The sequence below is a fragment of the Arachis ipaensis genome, chromosome B07 (assembly GCF_000816755.2).
Source record: "Arachis ipaensis cultivar K30076 chromosome B07, Araip1.1, whole genome shotgun sequence".
NCBI classification, from domain to species: domain Eukaryota; kingdom Viridiplantae; phylum Streptophyta; class Magnoliopsida; order Fabales; family Fabaceae; genus Arachis; species Arachis ipaensis.
Window position 1 is genome coordinate 36,575,536 of NC_029791.2, and position 11,656 is coordinate 36,587,191.

Sequence of the window (11,656 nt, forward strand, 5' to 3'; positions counted from 1 at the left end):
CTTTTAAGAGTTGAAGAAAAATGCTCAAAAATAGAGGGCTTGCTTGGATTCATCAAGCCCATGATTCCATAACCCATTACATCAAAATCTAAACAACCTCGAAGTTTAATGACCGAAAAAGAACCCTCGAAGTTTCGATTCAGATTGATGGGTTTATTCTTGACCCAAAAAAAAAGAGTGATAGGTTTATTGTTTATACATCAATTGCTGTGATTTCTAATTTTAATTTTTTTTTTCTTTTTTTCCGCTCACTTTCCCCATAACAGAAACAAAATAAAAAAGAACAACAACCTTGAAAACCCTAACTCTTTTCCCTGCACCGAAGAGGGGGCAAAAAGCCAAGAACACTCCAGTAGAGGGCTCTCTAGCAGGGTATCCCGTTTCAAGAGCCTTCGATTCGGCTCCCAAATCAACCATTTTCACTACTTACTACTATTGTTGTTATTATTATTATTCCGTAACTCGCGATAGCTGCTGAAGAGATTATACACCTTGTTTTTTAGAGGATTAGGGTTTTGATGGGTACGGAGAGGAAGAGGAAGGTGAGCCTGTTCGACGTGGTTGATGACGGTGCCGTTAAGATGGCGAAGCCGAACGGCGGCGCCGCCAACGCCGTCGGAGGAAACAGCCTCATAAACCGGTGGAATGGGAGGGCTTATTCGCAGAGGTACTATGAGATCTTGGAGAAGAGGAAGACGCTTCCAGTATGGCACCAGAAGGAGGAATTCCTGCAGGCGTTGAAGAATAATCAGACACTCATCCTCGTTGGTGAAACTGGCAGTGGTAAAACCACCCAGGTTAGTTGCTTTCTCATGATTTTCAATGTTTACGTATATAATATATGTTGTAGTTGAGGAAATAAAAGCAAAATGATTGGTTAAGCATATAATTTAGTAATTAATAATTAGTACTTAACATTAAAATCCTGTTTGAGCGCCTTGTATAATATTTAAGCATTACTGTGTAGACATTACGAACTTAAATCTTAGGGGGCAAAACTAAGCTAGGATTTAAGAGGCATTAGGATTTTTGAAGATTGCATCTATGACACGTTTGGAAGTATTGCTTCTTTGACAGACGGTGACTATTTGGAAGCATTGGTGATTCCTAGGTTACTATTAGACTATTAGCAATTACAGGCGCTATATGGAGCTATTGTTTAGCGAGTGATATGCTATGAAATTTGAAAAATATAACTGAACAAAATTTGACAAGGTGCAATTACTAAAAAGCATTATTACACTACTTGTTGGCGTGAGTTTTTCCTTTTTATTTTATTTTATTTTATTTTGTTTTGTTTTGGCTTGCAGATCCCCCAGTTTGTTTTGGAGGCTGTTGATATAGAAAGCCCTGATAAACGCAGAAAGATGATGGTTGCATGCACACAGCCACGTAGGGTGGCTGCAATGTCTGTCTCCCGGCGTGTGGCGGAAGAGATGGATGTGAATATTGGAGAAGAGGTTGGTTACAGCATCAGATTCGAAGATTGCAGTAGCGCAAGAACCGTTTTGAAGTATGTTCTATTTATATCTAGGAAATTATTGTTCTTCTACTTCATATGAATATAAAGTTTTTTTTAATCATGCTGCTATTTTTGTTACTCGTGTAGTCTAAATGTTTATGCCTTTTTGTTACCCTTACAGGTATCTCACAGATGGTATGCTTCTGAGGGAGGCAATGGCTGATCCACTTTTGGAACGATATAAAGTAATTGTTCTTGATGAAGCACACGAAAGAACTTTGGCCACAGATGTGCTATTTGGCCTTCTAAAGGAAGTGCTTAAAAATAGACCTGACTTGAAGTTGGTCGTGATGAGTGCGACTCTTGAAGCTGAAAAGTTTCAGGGATATTTTAATGGCGCTCCACTTATGAAAGTTCCTGGAAGGTTACATCCAGTGGAGATTTTCTATACCCAGGAACCTGAAAGGGACTACTTGGAGGCTGCTATTAGGACGGTGGTGCAGATACACATGTGTGAACCTCCTGGAGATATACTTGTCTTCCTTACCGGTGAGGAAGAAATAGAGGATGCATGCCGCAAAATTACGAAAGAAGTTTCAAATATGGGAGATCAGGTAGGCCCTGTGAAAGTGGTTCCACTGTATTCTACTCTTCCGCCAGCAATGCAGCAGAAGATTTTTGAGCCAGCTCCTCCTCCAGTAAATGAGGGTGGACCCCCTGGAAGGAAGATTGTGGTGTCAACAAACATAGCTGAAACATCACTAACAATAGATGGTATAGTCTATGTCATTGACCCTGGCTTTGCTAAGCAGAAGGTTTATAACCCTCGCATCCGTGTTGAGTCTCTCTTGGTATCTCCAATATCAAAGGCTAGTGCACACCAGAGGTCTGGGCGTGCTGGAAGAACTCAACCAGGGAAATGTTTTAGACTTTATACTGAGAAAAGTTTCCATAATGATCTTCAGCCACAAACGTATCCTGAAATTTTGAGATCGAATCTTGCCAACACAGTTCTCACCTTGAAGAAACTTGGCATAGATGATTTAGTGCATTTTGATTTCATGGACCCTCCTGCCCCAGAGACCTTAATGCGGGCATTGGAAGTGTTAAATTACTTGGGTGCACTGGATGATGATGGTAACTTAACAAAGCTGGGTGAGATTATGAGTGAATTTCCTTTGGACCCACAGATGTCAAAGATGCTCGTTGTCAGTCCAGAATTCAACTGTTCAAATGAGATACTTTCAGTTTCTGCCATGCTATCAGGTATTGTTTTTATATTAACATATACTTCTAATTTCATGTCTGTCCAGAGTCTCCCGCATAATGTTAAAGGGAATGTATCTGCGTTGGGCTCCATTATGAAATGGACGCCCAGCATTCATGCACAGTGATAATATTGTGCATATGATGGGGATGTTTGACTGCTTACGTGTGTGCTTGGTTTGCACATGAAAGCTGTCGGTAGTGTGTCCTGTTAGGTAGCCATCAGCAACTGTCTTCTCTGGGTTCCATGCCCCCGGTTGGCATGCTCCATAGGATTCTAAGTAAGTGCTGATGCAGATAGTTGCAGTTTCTCAGTATTCTCTCATGAAGAAAATCGTGTGGTCTCGCCTCTATGCATCTGCTGACCTTCCGTGGGCCTCCTCTGTGATAATCAATTTCTTTCTTTAGTACCCAATTGCTTTGTCCGGCCTAGAGAGGCACAGAAAGCTGCTGATGAAGCGAAAGCTAGATTTGGGCACATTGATGGAGATCATCTCACGCTATTGAATGTATATCATGCCTACAAACAAAACAGTAAGTGCTATATGTGCTAGCTTTCTGTTTCGTTTTCAATTTCTTGCTTGTTACATGCTCTGACGGGGTATCCGAAATTGGCTTTTCAGATGAGGATCCTTCATGGTGCTATGATAATTTCGTTAATCATAGGGCACTGAAAGCAGCCGACAACGTTAGACAACAGCTAGTCCGTATCATGGCCAGGTTTAACCTGAAGTTATGCAGCACTGATTTCAATAGTCGGGACTACTACGTCAACATCAGAAAGGCTATGCTGGCGGGATATTTTATGCAGGTAGCTCATCTGGAGCGAACTGGACACTACTTGACTGTGAAAGACAACCAGGTTTGGAAAGACGACCTGCTATTTTTCCATTTACTTTTTTCTTTCACCGTCATAAATTTTGTATCTTCAAAATAGCTAGAAGTACCTTGGTGGATTGTACTCATTACATAACTTGTTCTTGTTGTAGGTGGTTCACTTGCACCCATCAAATTGTCTGGATCACAAACCTGAATGGGTCATCTATAATGAGTTTGTTCTTACAAGTCGGAATTTTATTAGAACTGTTACAGACATACGTGGTGAATGGTAAGAATTTTCCTGTTTCTGAATTCTATTCTTGTACTGCCATTTCATCTTTTATTTTTGGGAGAGAGAGAGGAGGGGGGGACGGGTGTTATCTTAGGATAAAAATCCTAATTTGCAGAATAGTTTTTCTATAAATTACATGAACTAACATTCTTTCATAAGTCAGAATTTCAAGGTTTTGAATTATGAAGCTGACAAAGATAGTTGCAGTTTGTTTTTCTGAATCGGAACTAAGAATTTGGTTTGTCCTGTATGGTGTTTTGACCTTCCAGTCAGACTATGTTTGATGTCATTGACATGTACTTAACCCGACGATCGATTGCTATCTGACAGGTTAGTTGATGTAGCTCCACATTATTATGATTTGTCAAATTTTCCTCAATGCGAAGCGAAGCGTGTTCTTGAGAGGCTTTACAAGAAACGAGAGAAAGAAAGAGATGAAGCCAGGAGTAGGAAATGAAGTCCTATCCCATCCACACCATTTTAACCTTGGATTTGGATTTTTCGTCTCCTTCATTTTGACATAAATTTCATTGTGCAAAAGTTGGCTAATACTACCGAGGAATGAAATTATTGTCATTATCGCATTCACGAGTTGAGAAGTTGAAGAATTGCCCAAGTTCCTTGTATTATTTATTTGCTAGAGTAGTAATATGTATTCGTGGTGTTTGTTTTATTTACCCTGTGGAGTATTTTGAAATTTGCAATTTTTGTTCTTTTTGGATGTTACATTCCGATAAAGGTCTGAATTCGGATGCGATGCCAATACCCTGCATAATGGTACTCATATTATAGTAAGTACAGAAAAAGCAAGTAGATCCAAAGGTACCATTTCAAATGGCCATGTTTTATTTGAATGTTCCCTTGTAGCACGTAGGTTAGTTCTTTCGTCTTATCAGGTTTTGATATTCCGATTGTTGAGCCACCTAAAATGCCTTTGGTACTAGAACCAAAAGTGAGTCGTGTCAGCTTAAGTTATCTTTAACTTTACCAGTAGTTTCATAAATTATAAATTGAGCTTGTAAGATGAGCATGAGTTAAAAACATTAGTTCATGTTTCCTGTTGAATGTTATGGTGCTTTCAAGATGTCCGGAATTTAGCGGTCCGAGAATGTTTTAGATAAAAAAATTTGCTAAGATAGCTATTATACCTCTAATAATCGAGCTAATTTATTTGAGCTACTTTTTTAAACTAAATTTAACTTAAGAACATAAATCCGTGGATCTAGTTTAACCAGTCTAATTTGATAAGTACAATAAGAGGATTAACTGAAAATTTGCATTTAGTAAATTATTTGAAGAACAGATATTGCCAATGATACAAAGAAAAGGGAAATGAATTGGAAAAACATTTTGTACAAAAATCAAAACAGAAAGTTTTAATTGACCCGAGGATATTACCATTGTTCATTTGGTTTCCAGAGCTTTGGTTGTCGCCTACATAGTTGCAGTCATGTTTTCCAAGGAAGCCATAAAGTCTACAGGGTTAGGATTATTCCCTGTCGCTTCAAGAATAGCATTTCCTATTCTGTCTCTACCTTGCCCGCGACCGCGTCCGCGAGTCGACATCTGGTCCCTATACACACCAAACAAGTGATATCAAGTTGATCAGTCTCAATATCGCAAATCTAGTGCTTTAAGCCCCAAATGCATGCTCATGAACGTTTATGCCACATATATCAGTTAGATATTCTAATAGCACATAGACACATATACAGAGAATGCACAGAAGCATAGTCAATCCGTCCCTCAGGCTCTACAGGAACAAACAGCTCTGATACCATAATGTAACACCCTACCACACAGTTTTACGCTTAAGCCGTAAAACAGAGGTGGTGTGGTATTACGAGCTCTAAAACAAAATATATACACAATAGTATCTGAAAGAGTAATATACGAGGAGCCTTGAAAAACGGGTAAAACAAAATCGCAAAATAAAAAGCGCAACGCTCAGGAAACGAGATTACTTGCGTGCTAAGCAACCTAAAGATCATAGGTGTAATTAAACAAAGAGAGAGAATAAAGAATCAAGGATACAGAATAACTAGCTCCTAACTCAGCCTGCGAAGCCAAGGCTGGCCAAAGAATATTTACATACGTGTATACACATCCCAAAATACCCAAAATACCCAAAATACAAAGATAAAACCTTAACTCTCCTTAAACCTCTAAGAGGGGCAAAATAAACAAGTTTCTTGGAGAGAAAGCTAAGTACATATATACATAAACTGAATAACAAAAGAACCCAGGAACTACTCCGCTTCAGAAGTCCAGACGCCTAGCGAGGTGCCTTTCGACCTGCATCTGCAAACAACAACACAGTATGGAATGAGAACCGGAGGTTCTCAGCATGGTAAAGGTGCCACGCACATAATATATAAGGTCCAGGGAATGCCAGAGGCAATCTTAGAATGCCGACGCTCAGATTATAAGACATAAGTTACTAAACAGAAACCACAAAGGGGTAGGTGTTCTAAGGAATTCCAAACTCAACTTAAACCTAACTTTAACATTAAACCTATCCACCTTTCCTCCGCTTCTCCATCACCAATGATTTAGCAGAGACAAACAAACAAACAATTTCAAGAACAAGTAGAAGGCAGGTAGTGCAAGTAGCAAATATAACAATTAGCATAATATATATTCAGTTAGGCATTCCCAAGTATGCATAGAAAACAAACAAACAAAATGCACATGATGTATGAGTGTCCAATGGCTGATGAGGCTCATCTGTCGGTTATCAAGCTAACCCGATAAGTCCGAAACCCTTGGACTGTCCCTCGTCGCGCATCCCCATGAGTCTATACATAGCTTTTTGTCATTTCATTCATAATTCATACATTCATTCATTCATTCATATATAACTTACTCAATGGGGGATATCCATTTCCGAAAATTTATACGTGTTCGGTCACCCTTACGACGTAGGGTCAACAGAGTATCAAGTCTCAACCTAGAACACGTGGTGGCAAGCCACGGTTCTGTACCCAGAAAAACTCGTATCTCAGATAACATTAAATTCATAAGCCATATAAATATTCATAATCATTCACATTCATCATATAATCGTTCATTATAGCCATGGCATCATAACTTCTTTCAGCCTTCACATCATTCTCTTATAATTCATCACGTTTGCCCCTTTTCTTCATCCCCAAGTTACCTCAATTTCCTAGCTTCAACTAACTACTAGGCTTAGTATTATATTTTATAACTAAAAGGATGATAATAGAGGTTTAGGAGTCTGAAATTTGATTTAAAAACACAAAATCCAGTTTTGCAGAAAACAGGGGCCACGCGTACGCGTTTGTATGCATTTAGGCCAAGACGCGTACGCATCCCCGGATTACGCGTACGCATATGCGCATGGTCGCGTATGAGAAACTTGCGTACTCATAATCCTCAAGTCACGCGCACGCATCGGCCACACGTACGTGTGGGCGTGCAAATTTAGCCCATTACGCGTGCACATAGGTCCGAAAGCCAAGTTATGGGTCGCTGAAGTTCGGCCAAAAACCAAACTTCACAAAAACTTCAAAATCTCGTTTTCTTTTTAAAACTCATTCCAACCCAACTCATCCTACCTATAATCATCAAAATAACATACCTTTAACAATATCACAACAATCTTTACAATCCTACCATTTCTCAACTCAACAACATCTCACTTCAACCTTTCAATACAATAGAATATCATTTCACTTATTCAACATACATATACATACACATACATAACATCATCAATTCATCATTCTTGGTTCATTCAACAAGCACCCCAATTCATGTCACAATTCTTACTAAAATCACTAACCATTAAGTACATTCATACGTTCCAACCTAACATATGGTCATCTAGTCTAAATTTTCACAGAACATTACATATTAAATATGTGAAACCTAAACCATACCTTGGCCGATTTTCACGTATTAACCAAGGCAACTCACTTAGGCAAAAAGGGCAAGGCTTTAATCACCAAAATTTAACTCTAACACCCACCAAGCTCTCAAATCAAGCTTCCAATGATTCCAAGGTCTCCATATCATGCATTCATACACCTAACACATATATATACATACATATACCCAAAAACTCAATATCCAACATAATCAAAACAAGAAATAGCTAGGATTTATAGTCCTTACCATGTCCATGGACTAAATGAACTAAATCCGACAAGCTCCATAAGCTAATTTGAACCTAGAGAACCAAAATTGACAAAATCTCAACATAGAGGCTCAAAATTTTCGAAAATTAAAGGGGTAGAGAAACTGAGGTGAGATTAAAGCTTAACTATAAATTGATCCGATAGAATCGTAGAGCTTGACGCGCTGGACGTGTGGCCGCAAACGGTGCGGCAATCGGAGCTCGCAGCTGAGAGTTATGGTGGTTAGAAATTGGAACAAGGGTTTAGAACCCTTTTCTTCCCCTCCTTGTGTTTCAGTGTGCTTTTTGCTAAATTGGGGAGGAAGATGAGCTTTAGCTCATTTAAGTGATGGGTCCAGTTTAGCCCACGGATCCGGTTTGGATCTGGTTCAATCGGTTTTATCTATTCGGTCCAATCTTGGGCCAAATTCTTCGAAATTAGTGTCAAAATTCTCGTTTTAAAGAGCTTTATCCTATTTCAATATAATATTTTCATTTTTAATTTTCCTTATTAAAATTTAATTTATTGACCAATTATTTACTAATTTAGTGGGGTTTATATCCTACACACCTAATTAAGAATTTTGCCCTCAAAATTCAGATTCAATTACCTGAAAAGAGGTGTAGGTAGTCCTTCTGCATATCTGACTCGAGCTCCCAAGTCTGCTCTTCAATACCAGCCCAACTCCAAGCTACTTTCACTAATGATACTTTCTTTCCGCGCAAACGCTTAATGCTGGTATCATCAATCCTAACTGGAGTTACTGGAAGCGTCAGATCTTCCCTTACTTGAATTGATTCTGGTTTTAGGACATGACTTGCGTCAGGAGTATACTTCCGAAGCTGCGACACGTGAAATACGTCATGCAGGTTTGAAAGATGCGGCGGTAAAGCGATCATATAAGCCACTGGTCCAATTCTCTTCAGGATCTTAAACGGTCCAATGTAACGGGGATTCAGTTTCTTTGTCCTAATAGCTCTTCCCACTCTGGTGGTTGGAGTAACCTTCAGAAACACATGCTCTCCTTCCTCAAAATCCAAAGGATTCCGCCTCTGATCAGCATAACTCTTTTTATGGCTTTGAGCTATAAGCATTCGGTTACGGATCTTCTTTATCTGTTCTGTGGTCTCAGCTATCATCTCAGGCCCTAACAAGCTCCTTTCTCCAGCTTCATACCAACATAGCGGAGATTGACATTTCCTACCTTACAAAGCCTCATACGAAGCCATTCCGATAGTCGCATGGTAGCTGTTGTTATAAGCAAACTCCACTAGGGGCATATACCGATCCCAGTTCGCCGGCTGGTCCAAAACACAAGCTCTCAACATATCCTCCAAAGTCTGGATTGTTTTTTTTGACTGACCATCCGTCTGAGGGTGATATGCAGTGCTTAGGCTCAATTGAGTGCCAAATGCTCATTGAAAGGCTTCCCAGAACCTTGATGTGAATCGAGGATCCCTGTCGGATATAATGGTGGAAGGTACACCGTGTAATCTCACAATTTTCTTAATGTATAGTCGCGCTGACTCCTCCATCGTGCAACTTATCCGAATGGAGAGAAAGTGAGCCGATTTGATTAGTCAGTCCACAACCACCCAAATGGCGTCATAACCCATCCGAGTCTTAACTAAGCCCGGTACGAAATCCATTGCAATACTCTCCCACTTCCATTGTGGAATCTCCAAAGGCTGAAGGGTTCCTGATGGTCTCTGGTGCTCAATCTTAACTTTCTGGCAAGTTAAACACTTGGAAATGTGCAACGCCACATCATTTTTCATTCCAGGCCACCAGAACATCGTCTTTAGATATTGATACATCTTGGTGCTTCCCGGATGGATTGAGAATCCGGTCTTATGAGCTTCCTTCAGGATGCTTTGTCGTAAATCTTCGACATCTGGCACAATAATCTGGTCCTTGAACCTCCAAAAACCATCCTTGTATTTTGACACTCTCCACTGTTTGCCTTGCTCAATCTCCAGCAAAATCTTATACAATTCTTTGTCATTCTGATGAGCCTTTAGGAGTTCAGCTTTGAAATCACTTGAAATAGGTAGTTGACTTAAGCACAGAGTCACAAACTCTTCTCTAACTCCCAGTTTCAAACCTTGGAAAGCTCTTAATAACTCTTCCTCTCGCAACATCATCCAAGCAGCACAAAGAGACTTCTGGCTCAAGGCGTCTACTATAACATTCTCCTTTCCAGGGTGGTAGTTTAACTCAAAGTCATAGTCTTTCAGAAGCCCCATCCATCTTCTTTGACACATATTCAACTCTTTCTGCTCAAAGAGGTATTTCAAACTCTTGTGGTCTGAGTAAACTTAGAACTTAATGCCATAGAGATAATGCCTCCAGATCTTCAGAGCAAACACAACAGCAGCAAGTTCTAAGTCGTGAGTTGGGTAGTTCATCTCATGTAGCCTTAACTACCGTGAGGCATATGTCATAACTTTATGGTGCTGCATCAGCATGCACCCCAGACCCTTCAGTGATGCATCGCAGTACACTTCAAACGATTCACTCGGCTAAAGCAAAACTAGCACAGGTGCAGTGGTCAACCTCTGTTTCAATGCCAGAAAACTTTCTTCACACTCAGGAGTCCAAACGAAAGGCATATCTTTCCTAGTCAGCTTGGTTAAAGGTAAGGCGAGCTGTGAAAATCCCTTAATGAATCTCCGATAATAACCTGCCAAACCTAGGAAACTCCTGATCTCCGTCACTAAAGTTGGTCGCTCCCAATTCATCACTGCTTCAACCTTAGCAGGATCTACTGCTATTCCCTGCTTGCTCACCACGTGGCCAAGAAACTTCACCTCTCTCTTTCAAAATTCACACTTAGATAGCTTAGCATACAGTTTCCTATCTTTCAAGATTCGCAGCACAGTCCGTAAGTGATCCGCATGATCATCTTCTGTCTTGGAGTAAATAAGAATGTCATCGATGAATACGACAACAAACTTATCTATATACGGATGGAAAATTCTATTCATGTAATCCATGAATATTGCCGGAGCATTAGTCAACCCGAAAGACATCACTGTGTACTCATAATAACCATAACGCGTCCTAAAAGCAGTTTTGGGAATATCCTCATCTCTAACCCTTATCTGGTGGTATTCTGATCGCAAATCAATCTTAGAAAACACACCGGCTCCTTGTAACTGGTCCATTAGGTCGTCAATTCTTGGTAACCCGATATTTATTCTTCACAGTAATCTTATTTAGCTGCCGATAATCAACACACAAGCGTATACTTCCATTTTTCTTCTTTACCAGTAGCACTGGCGCTCCTCACGAAGAAACAAGCGGCCGAATAAAGTGTTTACCCAATAAATCTTCTAGCTGAGCCTTCAGCTCGGCCATTTCTAGAGGTGACATCCTATAAGGAGCACTCGAGATTAGACCGGCTCCAGGCACCAACTCAATAGCGAATTCAACCTCTCGGTTAGGTGGAAATTCGTCAATATCGTCTGAAAATACCTCTGAGAACTCACACACAACCGGAATTTGCTCCAAGGTTTGGTCATCACCCAAAACACCCGCAGTTAATAGCATAATGCCCCAACATTCAGTCCTAGAATAATTTATCATCATAGAGTTCAAATAATAGTGATTCACCACGACAGGCGCTTCTGACCCTTCCGGCATAAAGCATACCATTTTCTCAGAACAATCAAG

The 11,656-nt window shown here is 40.0% G+C and overlaps 1 protein-coding gene across 1 annotated transcript; it reads left to right on the forward strand.

Annotated features, from left to right (window-relative positions):
- LOC107608972 (probable pre-mRNA-splicing factor ATP-dependent RNA helicase DEAH2) lies at nucleotides 388-4,693 on the forward strand (the record flags this gene model as incomplete). The annotated part of the gene is given in 7 exon segments (XM_016310778.2): nucleotides 388-797; nucleotides 1,311-1,513; nucleotides 1,644-2,728; nucleotides 3,137-3,262; nucleotides 3,352-3,590; nucleotides 3,718-3,836; nucleotides 4,170-4,693. Coding segments are annotated over 7 exon segments (2,178 nt in total). The 3' UTR covers nucleotides 4,297-4,693.